At 43.3% G+C, this 23,551-nt stretch overlaps 4 protein-coding genes across 6 annotated transcripts; 1 reads left to right on the top strand and 3 right to left on the bottom strand.

Annotated features, from left to right (window-relative positions):
* Positions 1–12: 12 nt before the first annotated feature.
* Positions 13–1,340, top strand: LOC133837514 (dnaJ homolog subfamily C member 8). Of its 2 annotated transcripts, none has more exons than XM_062268300.1 (3): positions 13–241; positions 401–721; positions 779–1,340. In XM_062268300.1, exons 1-3 carry the CDS (start codon positions 173–175, stop codon positions 1,151–1,153), a joined length of 765 nt encoding a protein of 254 aa, XP_062124284.1. In that variant the 5' UTR covers positions 13–172; the 3' UTR covers positions 1,154–1,340. The 2 variants fall into 2 exon arrangements, with proteins under 2 accessions (XP_062124284.1, XP_062124285.1); XM_062268301.1 differs by having other exon boundaries at positions 30–241; positions 471–721.
* Positions 1,184–5,463, bottom strand: LOC133837508 (superkiller complex protein 2). The gene is made up of 3 exons (XM_062268290.1): positions 2,721–5,463; positions 1,588–2,661; positions 1,184–1,524 (listed from the first exon to the last, which is right to left on the bottom strand). The coding sequence occupies exons 1-3, from the start codon at positions 5,049–5,051 to the stop codon at positions 1,321–1,323; spliced, it is 3,609 nt and encodes a 1,202-aa protein (XP_062124274.1). The 5' UTR covers positions 5,052–5,463; the 3' UTR covers positions 1,184–1,320.
* A 1,648-nt stretch (positions 5,464–7,111) lies between these two features.
* Positions 7,112–8,198, bottom strand: LOC133839254 (uncharacterized). Its single transcript, XM_062270661.1, is given in 3 exon segments — positions 7,112–7,320; positions 7,322–7,861; positions 7,919–8,198. Coding segments are annotated over 3 exon segments (810 nt in total). The 5' UTR covers positions 8,045–8,198; the 3' UTR covers positions 7,112–7,176.
* A 6,680-nt stretch (positions 8,199–14,878) lies between these two features.
* Positions 14,879–23,405, bottom strand: LOC133836194 (nuclear pore complex protein Nup98-Nup96). 2 transcript variants are annotated; one of them, XM_062266543.1, is made up of 9 exons: positions 22,802–23,405; positions 19,702–22,314; positions 19,164–19,640; positions 18,919–19,098; positions 17,976–18,163; positions 17,647–17,920; positions 16,573–17,593; positions 15,581–15,990; positions 14,879–15,520 (listed from the first exon to the last, which is right to left on the bottom strand). In XM_062266543.1, exons 1-9 carry the CDS (start codon positions 23,079–23,081, stop codon positions 15,027–15,029), a joined length of 5,937 nt encoding a protein of 1,978 aa, XP_062122527.1. In that variant the 5' UTR covers positions 23,082–23,405; the 3' UTR covers positions 14,879–15,026. The 2 variants fall into 2 exon arrangements, with proteins under 2 accessions (XP_062122527.1, XP_062122528.1); XM_062266544.1 differs by lacking the exon at positions 22,802–23,405 and adding an exon at positions 22,511–22,681.
* Between the last annotated feature and the right edge of the window lie 146 nt (positions 23,406–23,551).

Here is a 23,551-nt window from a genome sequence, read left to right as displayed (position 1 = left end):
TTTGTTTAATTATTAATTATAGAACCAAAGCAAATACTAAGCAGTTTTCTGCATTAGCCAACACTAAAAGTGGCTGATTTCCCAATACTGGCAGCATTTTGTGCATTTTTAACAAAAACGAAACGAAAATTGTGGAAAAATAGTGTAAAAGTAACTGAAACAATAACAAAAAATGTCAACATCGACGTTGAGAGATCAGCCCGGCACTTCGAAAGAATCATTCGAGGATTTCTACTCCGAAGTAAGTGTACAGAGAGTGATGGATGGCAACAACACACAACGCCAATGGCAACGACGTCTGCGGCAAAGGCCATTCCACCAAAAAAAAAAATAAAACACAAAAAAAATGCAATTTGATTATACAGAAATAAATATAACGATTTTGTGACTATTTTCGCAGGTGAAAGAAATTGAAAAACGCGATTCAGTACTAACTCCTACTCAACAAATTGATCGTTTACTTCGTCCAGGTTCCACATACTTCAATCTGAATCCCTTCGAGGTGCTCCAGATTGAGCCAGAGGTCGAGGTCGCCGACATTAAGAAACGGTATCGCACACTGTCCATACTGGTGCATCCCGACAAGAATCATGATAACCAGGAGCGTGCCCAAATGGCATTCGATATTGTGGCGCGGGCGTGGAAAATATTGGAGAACGACCTCACACGCAAAAAGTGCCTGGAAGTCTACGAGGAGGCCAAGGGACGCACAGATCACATGGTAGTGCACGCAGATTTCAACTCAGGATGAAATGCTAATCTCTTTTCTTCATTTTAGATAGCGGAAAAGCGTAAAAAGCTCAAAAAGGAGGGTAGATCCTTTGAGCCTATACCCGAAGATGATCCTGTCAAATATAAGCATGCCATCTATGTGATGGTCATGAAACTGTTTGCGGACATGGAACGACGCCGGCAAAAGCTCGATCAGCGGGACCAAGAAGAGCGCAAGCGAAAGCGCGAAACGGAAATCGAGGAGGAGGAGCGTGTCAAGGCGGATCGCGAATGGCAGCAGAACTTTGAGGAATCTCGTCAGAGTCGCGTGAACAGCTGGCATGACTTTCAATCGGGCGCTGGCAAATCGAAAAAGACTAAGAAACAGAAGCACATGACGGGCATGATGGTGCCGCCCAAGTTTAAGCCCGAATCGCGATGAAAACCGATGAATAATTGGCCGCCAGTCTCGTTGTTTTTACACACATACTATATATTTTTACATTTTTATAAGTATCCTTTGGATTTTTTGTAATTGACACGATGCATCATTTGTAGTTCTAAGCCGAAAAATGTGTTTCTCTTTTACAATTTCTTCTTTTTTGCAGTTTACAGTTCTGTGTACAAACTGGCGGTGAAAACAATGTCGCGCTTAATGGCCTCGGAAGCCTCCTCCATCTTCGATTGCAGGCCAGGATTGCCAATGCGAATGGCAGCCGTTTTGACGTCGCGAAGCGTTTCATCCAGCTGCTGAATGCAACGCACAATGATGCCCTCTTGCACCTCAGTTAACTTCATGATCTCTGCAAATGGCTGTGGAGTAGAATTTGACTATTAAGAGCCGCAAACTACATTCAATAGTGTATAGCAATATACCTTATTCTTGGCCCACTCGTAGACCACTTCAAGCAGTCCAAAGTTGAGATTATTCTCGGCCTGGATGCCAGCTTGATGACGCTGCTCGGCGGCCAATATCGTGTCGTTGATCTGCTCAAAAGCGGCAACACATTCCTTAAGTGCTGGCGGTATCACAGGCTGCCCTTTGATCTTCGCCTGGAACACAAGGCCAGACAGAAGTGCCGCAATCTCTGCTGGTCCCAGATCGTTGAACATGTTGCAGAAGATGAGCTCGGTGATCATCAACTCATTCTGTCCCATTTCGCAGGCAACCTTGCCCTTGAGCGTCACTTCGTTCAACTCATCGATGTAGTTCAGCGAGCGCAGCACTTGCAACTTATTACAATAGTCCGGATAGAGCGTCAGGTTCTTTGCGGAGTTCTTGAAGCGCAGCTCCTCAATGTTGATCTCCAGCACTCGTCGCTCGTAGACCTTGTCAAACTCCTGCTCGAAGCCAGCGATATTCGTATGTGGCAGCACTTCGTCCACTTGCCGCTTGAGGTGATCCACATAGTTGATCATGGCCAGCTCGGTGTCTGCATTCACATTGATCTCCTTGGACAGGTTGATGTACTTGATGCACTCCGGATTCGCAATGTACGCCTCGTTCAGCTGCTGCAACTCGGTTACGGCTTTAACAACTGTGGCACCTGGTGGCGCATCTTTGAAGCGTTCCAGCTGCCGTTGCTCCCAGTTGCGAATGATGACATCGGCGTCTACTTTGATGTTGCTCTTCGTGATGCTCACTATATCGATGGCCTTGATGTCGAGCACTGCATGACCGCCAATGCCTTCGGGATGGAAGAATTTGTTTTGCGCCGTCAGCGAGAGTATTTTATAGTAGAGTTCGCCATGATTAATCATAGCATCAGTCGCATCCTTGGTCTTGAATTGATGATCCAGCACCAACACCTTGTAGACGGTGTCCTTGCCGAGCACTGCCTTCACATTGAGCAGCAACGCCAGCTTGTTGTAGTGCTTGCCATGGGTGACAACAATGATGCGTCCCACCTTCAGTTCCTTCTGGATCTTGGCCTGCGTCACAATGAATTTCTGCAAGCAAGCATGTTAGATTAACATTAGGATTCTCGACTCCCTTCTGAGCTACTCACCATGATGCGCTGCTTCTCTTGCCAATACTCCACAGACTTATCGTAGAAGAAGACTAGCTTGTCCAGATGCGCACCCAAGGCTGGCAACATGGCAAACTTATCCTCGGCAAGGCGGAGCAGCTTCTGCTGTGCAGGCTGTTGCAACTTCTGTTTGAATTCCTTGAAGCTAAACTTCATGATGTCCTCCACCTTGATGCTCTCAATGCGTAAGCAAGTGAGAATCACCGCATAACGCAAGATGAACTGCGACTGCAGCTTCTCGGGCAAGCCCAAGATCATGGGACGCAGCTCCATCGAAGGCGGCACACTCGTCTTGCACATGAGGATCACAGTGCCGTTCTCATCGTGGCCACGTCGTCCAGCGCGTCCAGCCATCTGAATGTATTCACCCGGCTTTAGATTGCGCATCTCGGAGCCATCGAATTTCTTGTGCGAATCAAAGATCACAGTGCGAGCGGGCATATTGACGCCCATGGCAAAGGTTTCGGTGGCAAAGAGCAGCTTGACGAGCCCATTCTGGAACAGCATCTCCACAATCTCCTTGAGAATAGGCAAAATGCCGCTGTGATGCACGCCAATGCCACGCTCTAAGGCATCTTTTAAGGCCAGCACTTGGGGAATGGTGCGATCCGGTGGCTTCAACTTCGCCAAGCACTGCAGGAAGAACTTCTGCACCGCACCCTTCTCTTTGGCAGTATTTAAATCCACCGATTTCAGGGCAACCACATTCTGATCGCAACGATTGCGCGACAAAGTGAAAGCCACCACGGGCATCTTGTTGTTGCGCTTGAGGAAATCAATCAGTCCCGTCCAGATGTATTGCTCTTGCTTGCTGTTGATGTAGTTCGAGGGTCCGCCCCCTGACTTACTGCTCATTTCCTTCTTGCGCTCCACGGCCTTCTCGTAGTTACCCTGCAGATATCTGCCCTGTGCATCCACCAGCAGAAACATGTCATCTCTGCTCTTGCCACCCGCTCCCGTGTAGAGATAATGCATCAAAGGAACGGGACGCTTCAACGTGCTAATCACATAGACTTTGCGCTTCTTGGTGCTGCCCACCCAATCAGCCAGTTCCATGGTGTTGGGCACAGTGGCGCTGAGCATAATGATGTTGACATGATCCGGCAGCAGTATGATAATCTCCTCCCAGACATGTCCACGCTCGGGATTATTGATGTAATGCACCTCATCGAAGATCACATACTCCAGATCGCGCGTAATATCGCTGCCACAATACAACATTGACCGCAAGATCTCTGTGGTCATAATCAAACACGAAGCAGTCGGTTCGATCTGCAGATCGCCTGTGATCAAGCCCACATCCTTGAAGGTTTTGCGAAAGTCGCGATACTTTTGATTGGACAGCGCCTTAATGGGCGACGTGTAAATGGTGCGTGTGAGATCCCGTTTGGACATGGCAATGGCATATTCGGCAACGACAGTTTTGCCTGCTGAAGTGTGCGCGGCCACAAAGACATATTGACGCTGTTCCAGCTTGAGAATCGCCTGCTGCTGAAACACATCGAGTTCAAAGGGGAATTCAATGGCTGGACAAGGAATTTGTTGCTTGAAATCATTGATGGGCTGACTCATATCAATCATCTCCGCCCAGTCGCTGCTAAAGCTCTTGGTGGTCGTCGATATATTGAGCACTGGCTGCAAATCCGCTTTCATTATTTCATCGTCGACGTCTTTGAATTCCGCCGGAAACTGCAGATCACGCTGGGGCACACTGCTGGGACTCTTGGGCGTGCTTTCAGCGTTGCGTGTCAGTTCCAGCCATTGCTGCACATCGGCATCTTGCTGCAGATTCTCTAGAAGATCCACATTAACCGAAGGCGGCGCTGCAGCTTCCTCGGGCTTCTTTTTCTGCTGTGCAAAGTCATGGCCACTGGTGAAACCCGGTGGCACTGTCAACAGCTTGTCGTCCAGCTCAAAGCTGTTTACATCCAGTTGTGCCAGCTCTGCAGTCTGCTGACCCACATCATTATTGACGGCATCAAAGCCGCCCGGCCAAAAGGGATAATTCATGTGGGAGCCGCGAGTCACTTCCTCAAGTAAACCGGGTTCGCGGTGCATGGACATCGAATTGAAGGCATTAGCGCCCACATCATCAACATCGATCTCCACAAACTCGAGTATCTCGCCGGTGACAAAATCGCGACGTGGAATTAGTTTTGTGCTTCCCGGACATTTCGGAATGTGCAACAGGCGCATTTCGTTGAATTTACGCGGCAGCACATCGGGCAGCGGGTCGTGAATGCTTATGTCGGGATTAAGTATATAATCGCGCAGCTTCTCATGATTGTCCTGGCCGCGAATACTCTTCATTGTAGCATCGAATATGCGGCTTCCAATTGTTTAATATTTTTATTTATACACAAATTAGAGGTGGCGAAGCATCGATGGCACGCTATCGAGAAATCGATTTACTTCGGCAATCATCGATAGCACTTATAGACTAGTATATTTACAAACGCGCGAGCATTCAAACACATTGTTTTTTCCATAGTTTACAAAAAAACTAACAATACATTAAGATTACATTGAGCAAACTTTTGCTGAAAATTCTAATTAATTCATGCTTAGCAGTATATTTATATCGTTTACGTTCTCATTGTGCTGGTGGTATTTTTATGCCTATGCTTACAAAACTATACAGTTTGAGGTATACCATGATCGAAAGAGCAGAGAGCAATGAATGTTTTGACTGTGTGCGTGTGTGAGTTTGTATCTCACATTAACACGCCAACCTGTTGGTCTGAAGCACACTGAGTAGAGGTGGAGAACTATCGATAGCACTATCGCCACTATCGATGGTTTAGCACTATCGAGCCACCAACGATGGCAGCAGACACCTTCGATAGTGGCCCATCCACTATCGATGGTGCTATCGATAGTGCGCTTCTTACATCCCTAAAAATTTGTTCGCGCATTTTCTGTGTCGGCGTCAAATGCAACAACGAGGAAAAATTTAAAACAAGAAACAATTAGTTAAATTAATATGGATCGCTTTTTAAATCTGGGTATGTTTATTATATTAATAATATCGGAGAGGCGAACCCGGCTCAAAGAAAAAATGTTAACATTCTTTTGTTTTAAATCGCAACTCTTGGCTGAAATAAAGCATATTTTATTGTATTCGTTTCATTCTTTTTTTAAATCGTAACTTAGTTAAAATAAAGCATAATATTTTTATATTTGCTTAAAAAAATTTTTTGTTGGGCTACACTATCGAGCCATTATCGAGCCACTATCGATGGCACTATCGACACTATCGATAGTTTAAAATAAACCATCGTCGACTATCGATGGCGCCCACTATCGATAGTTCTCCACCTCTAACACTGAGCATGCGTGTGTCGAAAAGAGAAAGAGAGCGGCAATTGCCTTATTGGTATTAGTGGATTCAATATAATCTCAAATAAATGGCAACAGCTGAGAGCGGCGTTGAGAATATCAGGAAGAGAGCGCTGTAGATACTTTTGTGGTATTAGTAAGTTGCAACACTAATACAATATAATCTTTTTGAAAAATATGCAACAAATATAACTTTGCATTTATAACTAAAGTAAAATATTAGATGCTTAAATTGGACACCCTGTAAATGCTATTTTACAGTTCTCAGACTTGCCTTTGTCTACGCATGGCCTTTCCCTCTACCCCGCCTCTGCTGCGATTTCGAACTGTGCTTATCTTCACAGAGCTAATAAATACTGATGCCTTCGTTTGCATGTATTTGTATGCTGTATAAAGCCTGTTGTTGTTGACAAGCAACTTTTGTGAGTGGAAAATTACTGACAAACTCACTAATGAACTGTTGAGGCCGTTGACTACAAAAATATCACAGACTGTACTTGATTCCGTTCAATAGTACACTTTAGAATATTAAATTCACATATTTGTATTATTCAGTTTACAAAGTACGCTGTTCATATTCTCCTCCATAACTGCTCCCGGTGCCAGCCGTTGGGCGTATGAATTTCAGTTTGCCAAAGTTAAACGTAGGGAGCCGAATACATTCGTATAGCCACACATATGTGGCGCTGAGAGAGCCAATTGCAATGGTATTGAACATTTGTCTGAAACTCACAAATACATGTAGAACACACATCGCTCTCTTTCCATATGATCCGCGCTCTTGCGTGTACGTGTGTCGCAGCTGAGCGCAGACTTCACGCACACAACGAAACGCAACGCTGCTCTCCGCAAACATTATAGTATATACAAAATGTGTGTAAGCTCACTAACACAACTACAATATGAGTTGCTCTCTTAGCCGCTCGGCTCTCTGTTTATGTTTTGTTTTTTTGCGAGGCGCAAAAATACTTTCAACAGCTGTTCATGCATTTGCAGTGTAACTTGTAACGCAGAATAAAGTGCAATGGATATTTGATAACAAAGCAGCATTTATTTATTTGGCACAATTCATTATTAATATAAACATGATGTACAATTACTTCCTGCGGAAGACTTCGACCTTTAGAGGATGACAGTTCTCATCGGGCACCTCAGCACCCACGGGAATGGAAACATCGCCTTGGGGACAAGCGCTAAGAGCTACCAGTAAATTCATGTCGGCAATAAATTCAATAAAATCTTCCCTTGCGAGCCGGACTTGGTTTGCAGAAGTATTGCTGCGTGTCCTTGGTGAAGCCGGTGCACATGAAAATGTTCCACACATCATGGACATCCTGCTCCGTCAAGCCTCGCTCTTCGACCACAGCTTTGACCAGCGAACTGTGACAACTGCCTACACGATCCTTGCCGGTGATCAGTTTGTAAGTGTAATCGTCACACCGAGTGCCGATAACATCGTGCAGAGCACCGCCATCTTCATCGATACCATACTTCGCCAAGGTATCGAACACAAAAGTGGCCATGGGGCGAAGATAGGGAAGACAGCTCCACAGTCTATCGTAGACTTTCAGATGGGCCGCATGCAATTGACGCGTTTTACCCGAATAGAAGCGCTCCTGAGTATTCTCCAGATTCCAGAAATTCACGTCGCCCACCTGCGATCCTTCGTGTACCGTTATGCGACACAGATCGCCCTCCTGCATGGTCCAGGTGCGCGCCTCTCGCTTTGGGACCACCAAAGTTTCGATAACATCGCCTGTCAGAGCATGGAAACGCTTGTCCTAGAGAACAAAAAAGATATAAAGAGATCACTTCGTAACGCAGTTAAGCTAGCTCACATCATAGAGTTCCTTGGAGACAAGAGCCGCAGCTGGTTTATCGTAGCAGATGATGGGTTCGTGCTTCTCAAAGACACGGGGCTTGTCGCCACGACCGCACCAGGAAGTTGGAGTTGAGTTGGCCATATCGGATTGCTGCGTAAATACACCCTTTGTATATTTGACTTGATGTTAATTAGAAAATCTATAAGCGTAATATTTTGTTACACAAACTCGAGAAATGTTCAAATGCGTTGTATTCGCAATGAAAGTCACTCGACGACTGATCGCTGGGTGCAGCAAACACTTCGCATATCAACTCATCCAGCAACAGGTGTGTCTCCAGTGAAATCGATTTCTAGTGTTATCGATATCGCTTAAGTGCTAAAGCTTTAAGAGCGCTTGCAGCATTTCAAATTCAAATTCGAGCTTTCGATATTTAAACAAATTGCAATTATACTTTATAGGGTCGGAGATGCCTCCTTCTACCTGTTACATACATTTCCAAAGTTATAATACCCTTCTACCCTATGGGTAGCGGGTATAAAAATCACACACAGTGATACTGTTCACTTCGGCAAATGCCATGTAAAAAATGTACATATGTATGTATGTGTTTGCGTTACCTTCGCTTGTGAAATTCTTGATAATAATTAATATCTATTACACAGGAAAGAGTAAGAAACAAATAATAATTCAACGCTATGGATTCATCTATTCCTATAAGCACAAGCCTGAATCTACACCAATTACTAGGCCTTGTACATCAATTACCCACCTATGAAGGCCCACCTGACAATCTTGACAGATTTATAAGTAGAGTAGAACAGCTACTATTGTTAGCCGGATCAGTGGACAAAGCAACATACGGACAGTACTTGCTTGGAACTATCCGTGACAAAATTAAAGGCAGAGCAGACGAAGCACTGAGTGTCTGCGATGTACTCCTCAGTTGGGATGACATCAAATCAAACCTCAAGCGACTATACTCCAGCAAAAAGACAGAAGAAATGCTTGTTAGAGAGCTACATAATCTTCCGGATGGACTCAGTATGGGAAGATTATATTTCACAGCCACGAGAATAAGAAGTGAATTGATGTCACTGGCCAGAGAAGCAGACCCTAGTGGACACTCCCTCGCGTCCAAACGTGACCAATATGACAGATTCTGCCTAAATACATTCCTAGTTGAATTAAAGGACCCACTTAGGTCAGCCATTAGAAACGATCGAGAAAGCGTACTCGTACGGACAGCTTGAACTAAACTTTTCTAGAAGTCTGAGTAAACATCCTAGAAACCATAACACCGACAAACAATACATTAAGAACACAACACAAAAATTGTAAAATTCAAAATATCGTCGGAGTTCATGGCATACACCAACAACACGTCACCGAGCCATCCTTCTCCGATCCGGCCATTTCCCCCCTATGGTTAACTGTATGGCCTTCTCTTCGGACTGAGGGGGGGAGGAGTTAACATGCCCCTCTCTCCGGCCACATGGAATAATTATTATTCATTTATGCCGATCCGGTAACTCCCCGATTGTGTTTTATTCGTAGACAATATACAAGTTTTCTTCCAGTCCGTCATGTGTAGACACAAGATGCGAAAAGACTTTCTCACTTCGTTTTGCCGTATATGCGGAACTGATTATCTACAAGACTCGTCGAGTATAAATTCTTGCCAAAGGGCAGCGGCTGCGCTGGCAGAATTGGTACTCGACGTTTCTTGTAGAAAATATGCAGTGCAGCTCTTGCCGAAAATCTGTGCTTAGATTCTAGTGCGTAGTTCGGAATATGCAAAATAAAAATACGCTCAAAAATATATGCAGTAAATAAAATGTTTATTATACTTGAAATTAAATTTATTAAAACTAATACAATGAGTACTTAAATTTATATATAATATTATCTAAACAGTTTTACTTATAACTAAATAATATAATAGCTAAAAGAAAAAATTAATTTATTTCGCCGTTTTCAATATTCTTCGCCCTGAACAATGCCTTGTAGTTTCTATTTTTATCACTGTAAATATAAATACAAATACAAATATATTTTTAATTTAAATCAGATTAGAATAGTAGTTTAATAATATTAACAACTTACCTCTTATTGTTTTATAAAAGACGCGCAGGAAAAAATCAACTTTCTTGTACAACACTCACAAAACAAATGACAAATGATACACAAAATTGCACATGTTCGAGAAAAGTAGGCGTTAGGAAATTACGCGTTGCGCTAAGAGGGCGCGTACACCAGACTCAATGCAAGAAGCATTCTACAAGACGAGTCATCTAACGATCTGCAGAAAATTCTTGCACATATTCGAGAAAAGTAGGCGTTAGGGAAGTTTCGCGTTGCGCTAAGAGGGCGCGTACACCAGACTCAACGCAAGAATCATTCTACAAGACGATTCATCTAACGATCTACAGAAAATTCTTGCAGTCTCCGTCTTGGCATGACACGAAACACAATTGGATCCAAGCCTACTCTATGCAACTCCAAGCCTACTCTATGCAACTCTGACGATAATACACTCATACATAGATTCTGACATACACACATATACATATGTACATGCCTTTTGTAATAAATTGTCACTGACGAAATAGTCAGTCTCATTCTGCTCTTCAAATAGGACTGTCGTTTTATTTGTGAGTATTTCTAACATATTACAGAATTCTGTAATAATATTTCTGTTTTAATATTTGTGTACAAAGAAACATTTAACTCATATATATTTTAAATGTTTTCTTCGCTTCCAGTCAGCGCATATACCGTAGTTTGAGAAAGCATTAGAGATGGGCGCGTGTCTAAAATTTTCAACACGACACAACACGAACACGAAAAATTTTTTTTTGTGTAACACGAACACGCACGGTCGATTTTGGTCCAACACGAACACGCACGAAACACGCACGAACAACACGAAATTTTTTTTTCATATTTATTTCAATTTTGTATCATATTACATTACAATGTAATGATTATTTTGAGTCAGTGAGCTTTTATTAACAATAACCTTTGTTGGAGCCCGGATAAATAAAAAGACGCGCTAAATTTCTTATTAAAAGTAATGGTACTTTATTCACTTTTTATTACATTAAAGGTAAATGCGCATGGCGAAAGTTAACATAAAAAACATTAAAATTAATTCATATTTTTGTATAAAAATACCAGTTTATCAAATTGCTGCTGAGCAATCTTGTTCTGCGCTCGCACAGAACCATGCCAGACGTTGAGAACACTCTTTCGCTCGTAGCTGAGCTGATTGGTATATGTAAAATTTGCTTTGCCAGTTTTTGAAGACACTTAAGGTTATTAGCGTTTCTCCAAAACTCTAAAACATTGTTTTCATTTTCTTTGCCGCATTTGTAATAGTTATCTATTTCAATGTCGACAGCGCTGCGCTCTAATTTAACCTTTTAGCATTGGTTTCAAAGCATCAACATGGCAGGTGAGTTTTGCTAAAAGTTGTGTAATAAAATAAAAAATTTTGCAAGCTGCGCAAGTGTACCGCGATTATTATTCTATTATTAATTATTATTATTATTAATTTTGCATAGCAGAGAATAATGAGTCATCGCGTCAGGGAGAGGCAGAGCCGCTATCGCCACCGGATGCACCGGAGCCAATGCCAATATTCCTAAAGGAACTAATTCTTCAATCGCGCATTAGCCAAACGCTGGAGGACAAAACTGATCAGCAGCAGCAGCCAAAAAACATATTTGTAGTCGCGGTGACTGGAAGAAGCGAAGAAAAAATTGAAAAGGCGGTGCATGATTCAGAAAAGAACGGAGTTAAATGTTTCCTTATACACAAATATTAAACACAACTACCACACAATCCAATTTAAAAATAAAAAAAAAATAATAAAAAAAACATGTTTAGATTTTGTTTTGAAATTCAATTTATTTAGGGATTGCGCTTTTGATGCACATGTGCTATAACCAATCGAAACACGTTTCGATTCGCGTGTGGTCTAAAGTTTAGACTGAGAGAAAAAAAAAGAGTTTTGAATATTTATTTTTGGTTTTTTTTTTCTACAATTGGTTTAAAAAGATTCAATATTTATATTAATTTTAGTGGTTGATAATTTCAATTGAGCTTCCAGATTATTATTATTTAGTCGACTTCTATAATTATTTTTATTAATTTTAAGGTTGAAAAAGCGCTTTCACAAATATAAGTGCTTCCAAACATCGAATACATCATTAGAATTTTATTCCGAAGAATCTTGTATTTTTTGCATCTCGGATTTCCAGAAATCGAGTCCTTTCAAATTGCATGACTTTAATTCAAAGTCACTTTGAAGATCGCACAATTCCAATTGAAACTCAGGACTTTGATCAATTATTTTACATGTCATTGGGTTGAAAAAATGTCAATAATTTTCTTAACGCTATCAAAATCAGTAAACCTTTTTCAAAATTTTGTTTCAAAAGAATTAATTTGCAGCTTAAATTCAGTGAAATCATATGTATAAATTTTAAAATCATCGAAAACATTTTTTAAAGAAGGAAAATGAAAAAGCTTATCAAGTTGCAAATCAAATAAAAATATATACATTTTTGTATAAATCCTTCTATGAAACTCATTAAATCAAAAATATTGTTGTTTTGGCCTTGTAGAGATATGTTCAGATTATTAAGGTGTGTTGTTATATCTGTCAAGAATCCCAGATTTATGTTGAAATTTTGAGTCCTAATTTCACTTAAATATTCAAACGTTGGCATCTTCTGTTCTATGAATTCAACGACCTCCTTTCTAAGTTGAAAAAATCGCTCAAGGCACTTTCCGCGACTGAGCCACCTCACCTCCGTGAACATAGTTAGGTCCTTGTATGAATTTTCACACTCCTCGAGAAACAATTTTAGTTTGCGATGGGTTAACGAGTTATGCTCACCTCGTATTTTGTTTACGATTTTATGACAATTGTCATTGTGTTCGTGTTACCCGTCCATTTCGAGCACAAGGACTCTTGATGAATTGCACAATGAAACGACGGCACCCGTATATTATTATTGTACAATTGTCCAATGAAACCATTTTTTTCCTAGCATAGCAGGAGCACCATCTGTGCATACGGCGGATAGCTTCTTTACTTCTTTTCAACTCCAACCGTTCACATACCGCATTAAATATATCAATTCCCTAGTATTTTCAAGAAGTGGAATAAGTGCGAAAATTTCTTCGGTGATATTGAAGTCAAAATCAACCATCCGTGTTGCTAACATTAATTGACTTATGTCACAATTATCGCATGACTCATCAAGGGCTATGGAAAAGTAAGAACAATTTTTAATTTATCTTCTAAAATTGTATCCAAATAGATTTTAAGCTTTTCAAGCCTACGGGTCACAGTACATCTTGACAAGGAAACTTTATCAATTAATTCAGCTGACTGAATTCCGACAGGACCAAAGCAGTTCAACATGTCTTGGCATACCATTTTAATAAAGGGGCCATCGGAAAACGGTTTGCACTGCTTGGCAATAGCTAAGCTGGCTACATATGACGCTTTAATTGCCGCTTTCTCATATATTTTTGAATTAAATTTAATTTGTATTTCTTGCTCATTTAATTCTTTTTGATTAAATTGTATAAATTTTAGAATTTCCGTTGCATCAAATATATAAAATTGTTTTAGAAGGTTTTATAGTCCGCAACTAGACCTTCAAATACATCTCTCTTATGGGCGGTTTGAAAATGCCTATTACGATTGTATTTGGTGTTTACCTCCAAAACTACGAAGCATATTACGCATTGTACTTCGCATTTAAAGTTTATGCTAAAAAAGTGCTCTCTAATTCATCACTCATTTTGATGCGCCAAAAATTTAACATAACACTTCGATGGTCCACCACGAAATGAATCAAAAGCCAATGTAGATGCTCTGTGCTTATGGGTAGTGCGCCCATAAGCACCGTGCATATGGGCTTCGATTTGCATGCGAAACAAAACAATTTTGCTTGTTTCTCCTTTACATCTCTTTCCGTCGTCACGCTTCGTTGACCGCATGATACAATAATACAAGGTAGTCCCGTCGGCAAAAGCTTTCGTCAGTGCGCATTCGTATTTCGACGCAAGAGGTTGTCTGCGGACGAATTTTTAGCGCAATTAACCCTTGTGCAAAATGACATTTTGCAATGTATGCCGTAGACACGGATAGAATTTAAATATTTAGAGAATTAGAGAATTCTCATATATATTATTAATATTGTTTATAAACAATTTACATTTAAAAAATATGTCAAGGAGACATTAATATCAGCTGCAAAATATGTAAATATTAATATAGTCGTCTAAGGGTTAACGCGCATTTCATTGCCGTCTCGTTCACACTACCACGCTGTGCCTCTTTCACTCGCACTTATTGCTAACATAGACAGGGTACCAGCTTTTTTCCGACGAGACTACCTTGTATTATTGTATCATGGTTGACCGCAATGTATTTTGTTTTGTTTTTTCCGCGAACACATGCACTGGAAATTATTCTTCTGTCTGCGTTGGCTTTTGATTTATTAAAATGCGTAATATGCTTCGTAGTTCTGGATGTAAACACAAAATACAATCGTCATTTCTCTCAGTGCACAGCTGCGCCTCAACACAAAAGCGCCGCTACATATGTACACGTTTTCTTGTGTCTGTGTAAGTAAACGCACTGCCATAAGACGAATTTGAGCACCCTGGTTTAGACTCTAAAGTTTAGAGTTTAAGAGTTTAGAGTCTAAACCAATATACGCTTGCAGCATTTCAAATTCAAATTCGAGCTTTCGATATTTAAACAAATTGCAATTTTATTTTTTTTTTGTTCAAGAATAAGATATACATATACATATTTATAAAGTTGTGTTGAGCATATAGAGAGTAAACAAATTAACAATAAATCATCTCAAAATATTTGCATGTTGTTGTCTTTGTAACAAAGCTTTTCCTTATTTTACAGTTGTTGTGGGTCTTAATTATACAATATTGTTTTGTTTCGCGTTTTGTGGGAGAAGTCCTAACAGTTACACATACATGAATAAATCTAAATTAAATTCTGCCTAAGCTACACATTGTGAATTAATTATCTCCCGGTCTTCAATGTTGTCTTACATATTTAACAATTCGTGTTTTTTTAAATTTCTATCATCGATCGGCGGTTAGCAGAGTCTGCCCCCTCCGTGAACGGCGACTGACCCTCAATCTTGTTCATCAGCTCATCGAGCAGACTGTTCAGCTCTTTGGTGGAGTACTCCTGCGGCATTGGCAGACGTTCCAATGCCATTTTCAATACGGCACACGGCTCCAGTTCGGGACAAACAATGCAGATGCCATGCACCAGGCAACTGAGGCTCTTCGATATCTCGCTCTGGCACAAACGATGCTTGGAGGTGGGGCAAGGCAAGAGGCTGATGCGGGAACAGATCTCGCTGAGCTGGGGCTTCAAGTTCTCCCAGCGAGCGTGAATATCTTCGATGCTGCTCACATTGTGGATCTGTTTAAACTTGGCGCTAATGTGGATAAAGTCGAGGAAGATCTGTCCTTGATTTGTCCAGTTTGGCACCTTCACTTCATGCCTGTCGTCCTGCTCAAACTGGCTAAGCAGATTGTACAAATACTCCAATTTGTCTGCAAAGAAAGATCATGTTACTACATACACAAAGAATTCTTTTTAACTAGCAAACTCACTGTTGATTATTGCATCGGGGGCAATGTGCTGGAAGATGATTTCATGAGCCAGCACCCAGTGCTTGGCCTTGAGCAGATATTTCGCTTGCAAATGATGCAGTTGCATGGCTCCCGCCTTGAGAGCCTTCGCATAATCCACCCAACTCTCCGGAACACCCAATTGTTCGATAATGAATTGCTCCTCTTCGTTGAGAGCGACATCTGAGGAGACTGTGACATGACGCTGAAGCGTAGACTGCACAGCACGTTCACGTTGATTGCGCTCCTTGATGTGCAGCTGCACAAAGATGGCCCATTGCCACAAGCCCTCGTTCTCCAGCTGGCTGGCAAAGTCCACATTCAACTGCGCCGTGCTCAAAGGACTGCAATGGCGGTAGCCAAGAGCTTCCAGCGTTTGCAGCAATAGCCAGCTGAAAGAGAAGATTTTAGTTAATACATATTCAAACAAGTATGAAAGATACATTCGAGTTTATTCGAGATACCCATTTTGAATAAAAGAAAAATAGTGAGGTATTAATATACCAAATGAATATACCACAGAAATACTAAAAATATACCCAAGAGTGTATTTGGTATATTGATATAGTATTGATTTTAGGATATAACAAATGAGTTTACCACAAATATACAAAAGACTATATTAGGTATATTAATACAGTATTAATTTTAAAATATACCATATGAATATAACACAAAAATACTAAAATTATACCAATGGCTATATTAGGTATATATATATATATAGTATTCATTTTAAAATATACCGAATAAGTATATAACACAAAGATACTAAAAATATACCAATGGCTATATTAGGTATATCGATATAGTATTAATTTTAAAATATACCACTTCAATATACCACAAAATACTAATAATACACCAAAAGCTATATATTTGGTATACTGATATAGTATTAATTTTAAAATATAGCGGATAAATATACTGACATAGTACTATATTCAAAAAAAGAGATAAAAAAAGAAATTTACCTGAGACGAAAGTCCATGGGATCTGTGGTGTGTGTAATGGGATTCAGTGTTTGTTCCAGCGAATGGACGCGTTGCGAATACAGCTGCAGCAAATGATAACGCAAATCGTAGACGGGTTGCGTTCTAGTCGTCGGTTGTTGCGTTGTCTCCTTGTAGCTGGGATGAGGTGGCTCTGCGTAGCATTCTTCCGCCTGGAAGGCTTTATCGTACTCGAGCAGGGCATCGGTAATGGACGAAGTGGGTTGGGTAAAGTACCAGAGTTGCAGGGCAAGGACGGTCAGCCAGTTGATGTCTTCCAGCAGATTGATGGCACCTTGGGAGGACTGCATCATCGGCACGCCAGCGGCCAGCATGAACATCTTGAGTCTCTCCAACGTTATGTACTTATCGGACTTGCTCTGCTGCCATGCGAAGAGCTGCTCCTCCAACAGCATGCGCACCACAGGCCCCGAGCTGAGTTGTGACAAGATCAGCGCAAGATTCGCATCGTCATAGTTGAAGGCCAATTCACAGGCTTCGGTAACGCGATGACAGCTGAGCAGATCAAGCATGTGTGATAGATAACTGTTGCTGCTGACCTTCTTCGAGAGCAGATCCTTGCTGATCAGCGTGTTCTCCAGCCACTCAGAGAGCAGATTGCGACGACACATCACAGCATAGTGCGAGCTGCTGTCCTGACCATTCAGCTCCTCGTGTTCTCCCCACAGCGCAAAGAGCAGCGACCAAACGGACACCGCATAAGCTGCCACAGAGCTGCTGCTGCTCAGTTTGATGGCCTCGCTGAGATGCTTGGCAATCAGTTGAGTACCGCCATCCGATTGCAGCAAAGGACATTCGCTGCCCTCCACTTGCTGCACATTGCATCCATGCAGCTGGACTTCGAGATGCGGCACAATGCTCTCCACGAATCCTTCGTACATGTTCACAGTGTTGAACTGCATCAACTGCAGCAGTTGAGGCGAATAATCATTGGCAGCACGTGGCTCCAAGATCAACGCAGCTGGATTAGCTTTGTCGCCAGCTGAAAACGAAAAAAGTTAATTCATTCTCTTTCCGGGAAGTTCGTTAACTTACCTTCGCGTATGCTGCGCAGATTGTTGAATGTGTTGGGCACCATTATCATATTCTGAGGACCAAAATTCAGTTTAAAGCCGCGTCCCTTGTAGAAGCCCAAATCGGCAATCCAATGATCAAAGTGACCCAAGGCGATGGAACGCTTCAGCGGCACTGCAGAGGCAAACACTTTGATGGGCGCCACACGAGGTTTGATGATGAAATTAAAGGGTTTCAGGCCACCCAAAACTTGCTTTTCAGCTGGCAAAACACTCTCGGCTGCTATCGATGCGGCCTTAAAAAAGAATTGAATTAGATTTGGCTACAAATTGGAGTGCTTCATAGCTTACCTCCTCGGATTGCAATTCGCGAATGATGCTGGTCACTGAGGCCGAAGAAGAGCCACCCAAGTTGGGCGACTGGCGTCCGTATTCACCGGACGTTACTGATGCACCCGAATCCTTCCACAACTGTGCGTCCTGGCTGAACAAGTTCGAGGGACGCGCCAAAGATGGCTGCTTGAAGTTCAGTCCGCAATCTGTGCAAGGCAATTGAATTCAATACATAAAGAACACAAGAATTTAGCACATTCTCATTTGATATCTATATATTCTTATTATGATTTGTCCCGACTGATCAAAGTATAGCTCACAATGTTAAAGCTGCGATTATTGGAGTACAAATCATAGCATGCAATCTAACCAGTGCTTATCGAGGACACAAACCCGTAACAGCTCGCGAAAACACTTTCATATTATTTCTAACTAAAATTTACTGTTTATACGAATGTACAATTTTAGTTAAACAAGCAATACAATATTAGATGTTAAAAACATTTATAATGAACCACATAAAAGTCGTTTCCATGTTATAAGTAATCAATAATAATAATTCATTATATATAGAACAGTTTTTCTATTTCAACGGACATATGATAAATATATACTTTTATGATTTGCTTTGACTAATTTAACTACGATTAATGCTCAGCTCAAAATATTTCAATTAGGATACAAACCATAGCATGCAATTTAACCTTTGCCTATCAAAGACACAAACCCGTAACAACTCGTTAAAATATTTAATTATTATTTCCACTTTTTCTAACTGCAGTTTACTGTTTACAAGAACACCCATTTTATTTAAGCAAGCAATACAATAGTGAAGGTTGAAAACATTTATAATAAACCACATAACACACAACAATATTGACCATAAAAAGGTATTTTCCATTTCAATAACAATAATAATAAAAAGTTCGGTCAAAGAGCAGCCATTGCTTTGACTACTCACCCATCTCGTCGTCGCTGCCTTCATCCTCCACGAAGAGCGATGACTTCATGAGCTGCAGCTTGTGCGGTTTGTTGCCCACCACTTCCTGTGCCAAAGCAGCTGTGGGACTTGTCACATTTTGCTGTGGACGCGGTGCATCAAACATGGAGAAATCGGTGCCGGAACCCATTTGAAAGAACTCTGTAGAAAAGAGTGATCAAGGAAGATTATTTAGTTTTCTAGTTATTTATCGTGCACCAACTTACGTGTCTTGTCCATTAGCAGAAACTCGGAGGAGGTGTCCATAGGCCGAAAGCCGCTGGCGACGCCCAAAGCCAAAGCCTTGGCTTCCATGCTGCGTGCCATTTCCTCGGCACTTTTCTGCGGTGGTCGCAGCATTTTGGCTTTCTTGGGATCGGTGGGCACTTCAGTCACTTCCAAGTCTTCTTCATCGCTATCGTTCAAGCCATACTTGGAGAAGTGTTTGACGCGGAAGACCCAGCTGCCAGTCTCTGGGCGATACTCGATGAAGCGCGTTGAGTTCTTCTCGCAGACGCGACGCAACTTGGCCTCGAAATCAACTTCAAGCAGACGCTGCGGATCCTTGATGGCCTCGTGCTTGGTCTTGTCCACCGGCCACACCTGATCCAAGGTGACCTGCGCCTCACGATTCAAGCCCTGGCCAATGGGCGGCTTGTTGTCATCGTCCGGATAAATGATGATCTCCTTGTTGCGGAAGTGCACTAAAAGCATAAAAGAAAGTTGAGAGTAGAGAACATTAATGGAATAACATTTACTGCTTACCAATCTCGTCTAGATTCAAGCCTGCTACGTCCAGCTCTTTGCCAAAGTAAACATTGCCGTAACCCTCGCGCCCTACGGTGAAATTGGGCACCACACAGGAGCCATCCTCGGCCAGATACGACTTGAGATCATCCAGAGCTGGAATCACGTAGTAACCAACACGTGTTAGGACAATGCCCGTGGGATGCGGCTCAGCGTCCTCATCCGCAACTGGCGGCTCAGTGTCCGAGGTCTGACGACGATCCTCCTCCTGAGTGCGCATGGAGAGCGTGCTATCATTGCCCGGCTCCGTGGTGAAGGTATCGCGACGTGCCACAACGCTGGCGGTGCTCTGATCCTCAAAGGGATTCTCTGGTATGGTGGAAACGGACAAACGAGCAGTATTAGGCGACGACTTGAACGTTTCCAGTGGCTTGCGCGGCACCAGCTCATTGAGTGTGCTGTTCAACGGTGCCTGATCCACCAGCTGAGACTGCATCATATTATGCTGACGCACCTTGGCCAGATTGTTGGGATGCAGCCACGACTCGCGTCGACTGCTGTCCATACTCCCAGTGGCTGCACCGACGACTGGAGCGCCAATAGCTGGCGAGGAATTGGCGCTGCCACCAAGACCCGGTTCGCTGGCGATGGCGCCATTAAAGGATTCACGTTGCGAGCGTGCGCCGGCAACCAGCAGCTGGCCAGGATTATTGCTGCCGCTGTCCAGGCGACTCGGAGTACCACTCGAATCACCCGTTGGTGTGCCAGTTAAGCCTGCCGTTGTCTTAGCCTTCGGTTTGATGACCAAACGTTTGGCATTTGGCTTCAGATTGAAGCCCTCGACGCTAGCATCGAATTCCTCCAAGCCATCGAACATGGACTTGTGATTCTTGGCGCTGCTTCCCAGCGCCTTGACACGCATGCCCATGGGACTCTCCTTGCTGCCGCCCACCTTGAACTGATTGCTGTTCATGTCCAGCACTGCCTGCTGTGCCGCTGGATTCGTTGCTCGCATGGCATCCACATCATCGCTGCGCTTCAGATCCTTAAAGATGGGCGTGTCGCCGTACGGTGAGGTCACCTTGGACAAGATCTGCTGGTGTATGGGCACCACAACCGAGCCCAGCTGTGTTGGTGCCGCTCCCAATCCTCCCACCATGCCGGACAACGCATTGTTGCCGCCTCCAAGCGTGCCAAATCCGCCGCCGAGCGTGCTGCCAAAGGTGCCGCCTGTGGTTGTGTTGCCAAAGAGTCCGCCACCCGTTCCAGGAGCAGTGCCACCCACTTGTCCCAGCGTTGTGCCGCCACCAAACAAACTGCCGCCTGGTTTGGCGGTATTGTTGAACAGCGAATTGCCTGCATTGAAGTTCAGAGGCGCCGCTGTGCTTGTGCCAAAGCCGCCAAAGGCCGAGGTGGCGGGCTTGTTCAGATTGGAGTTGAAGAGTCCGCCGCCTGTGGCGCCGGCATTTGTGTTGCTCAGCGTAAAGCTGCCGAATCCCGTGTTCGTTGAGGAGCTGGCACCGAAAGCAGGCGCCGCAAAGCTGGTTGCCGGCTTGGCACCAAAGATGCCGCCACCCGCTTGACTGGTGGCCGTGGCACCGAAGCCACCAAAAGCCGTGGGAGCTGCGGAGACAGCGGCGCCCAAACCAAAGGCGGGTTTATTGGGATCGGCGGCATTTGTGTTGCCAAACAGCGAAGTCTGTTGAGCAGGCGCTCCAGCAGTCGATCCAAAGCCACCAAATCCCGTGTTCGTTTGTCCAAAAGCGGGAGCTGCGCTGGTGGCTGCCGCCTGACCGAACATGCTGCCAGCTGGCTGGCCAAAGCCAACGGGTTTGGCACCGAATGGATTCGAGGCATCCGTTGTCGTGGCACCAAACGCTGTGGTTGTGGCTGCCCCAAATGGTTTCTGCATGAAGTTATTCTGCTGCGCTGGGGCACCAAAGGCTCCAGTAGCTGCCGGCTGTCCAAAGGCCGAGGTGCCAAACAGACTCTTGTTCTCGGTGGCCGCCTGGCCAAAGAGACTCGTGCTCGGCTGTTGCTGGGCCGTCGAGCCAAAGAGTCCGCCAGCTGCTGGCTGAGCTGCTGTCGCCGGACTGCCGAAGCCAAAGGCACCTGGAGCACTGCCCGCTTGTGGTCCTTTGCGTGAGCTCAAGTAATCCTCGACGCGCAATTCCTCGAGGGATTTCAACTCGTATTCCTTCATGGCCGTGATGCAGTGTTGCTTCGTATTCACGTTGTTCGGTTGTCCGCCTTTCATTAACGTATCTGTGCCAATCGTGGGCTGATACTTGGCCAACGAAGTGCCTGCGTTAACGCCTCCAACTCCGGCGCCAACTGTCACATTCTGTGGTTGACCAAAAGCTGATGCAGCTCCGCTGCCAAATACGTTTGTTGTTGTGGGCGCCGCTTGACCAAAGCCCCCGAATCCCGTGTTGCTGGTTGCCGTCGCCTGTTGGCCAAAGAGCGAAGTTGTCGGTTGTGCTGCTGTCGATTGGGCAAAGCTGCTCATGCCCAGCGTCGTTGGCTTGGCGGCTCCAAAGGCGCTGGGCGCCGTTTGGCCAAAGAGCGAAGTGTTTGCTGTCGTCTGCGTGGCTCCAAAAATGTTCGAAGTCTGCTGCGGTTGTGAAAATGCTGCAAAGAGAGTTTATTTAGTTATGTGCAAGGAAAATTTAAACAAATATTCATATTCATTCAGTAATTTCTTTTAGATTAATAAGCAAATCTAATTTTTTGTGCAAAAGTTTAATTTAAAAATAATTTTTAAATTAAAATGAATGAATTTTGCAACTCTATTAAATTTAGTTTTTTTTAAATATTTAAAATTTACATTTTTGTTTCGATCTTATTATAGTCATTTAGAGTTATTTAATTATATGAATAGCAACTGGAACGTATAAATTTTATATTTAAGAAATTTAAGAGTAATTCGCGGATTTCGTTTGCATATTTTTTTAAAGAAATAATTATCAGATTGAAATTTTTAAAATAAAACAAAATGATCAACTCCCTTAGCCGGACATTTTTTTCTATGCCAGTCAGTTTTCAAAATAAAGTTGCCTTTATGTTGACTGTTTGGCCAAGCGAGTTTTCACTGTAAACAGAGTTGTTCGTTTCTAACCTCCAAATGTGCTGGGCGCCGTTGTTGTGCCACCAAAGGCATTGGTTGTTGTGGCGCTGCCAAAAAGACCACCAGTTGGCTGTGCCGGCGTCGCCGTGCTGCCAAACATCGAGGGCTGTGCCGGTTGGGCCCCAAAGGCGGGCGTACCACCGAATGCTGGCGTCGCGGGCTTTCCAAAGGCCGCCTGGCCAAATGGAGTTGCGGCTGGCGTGTTGCTGAATGTGCCGAATCCTGAGGTGGCGGCTCCTGTGCCGAATGTTGGCTTAGTACCACCAAACATTGTTGTGCCTTTGATTTGTTGTTATTGCTGTACACGAACAAAACATAAACTAATCGAAAAAACGGTGTTCAACAAATTCCTTTGGCGTCGCAAATTTCGCAACAAAAGAGAATTTCACCAAAGCGTGCAACGAACGACACGCTAGTTGCGTACTGCGCCGTGGGCGTGGCCGGGTGAGTTATCCGTTTATCAATAATAACACTTATATCACTTGAAAATTATTTATACTGTTGTGGTCGTGTGCACGGTTCTTGAAATTTTGCATCAGCAATAAAAACGCAAGCACAGAAATGGCGCGCCGCAATTTTTTCACGATGTCTGGCCGCAGCAAAACAGTGTGGCCGGTCAAAACTAATGTGGTTTATGGAGCCCTGGTAATGCATATGAAAACCGTACGATAAATAAAAGTAGTATATTTGGTTGTATTTTTGTCAGTCGTCCGTTGTTTGTGTGCATTCCACCGCTTGTCG

Source organism: Drosophila sulfurigaster, chromosome 2R (assembly GCF_023558435.1).
Source record: "Drosophila sulfurigaster albostrigata strain 15112-1811.04 chromosome 2R, ASM2355843v2, whole genome shotgun sequence".
Taxonomy (NCBI): domain Eukaryota; kingdom Metazoa; phylum Arthropoda; class Insecta; order Diptera; family Drosophilidae; genus Drosophila; species Drosophila sulfurigaster.
The sequence above is the reverse complement of the archived record's forward strand: the minus strand, read 5'-3'. Positions and strand labels throughout refer to the sequence as shown.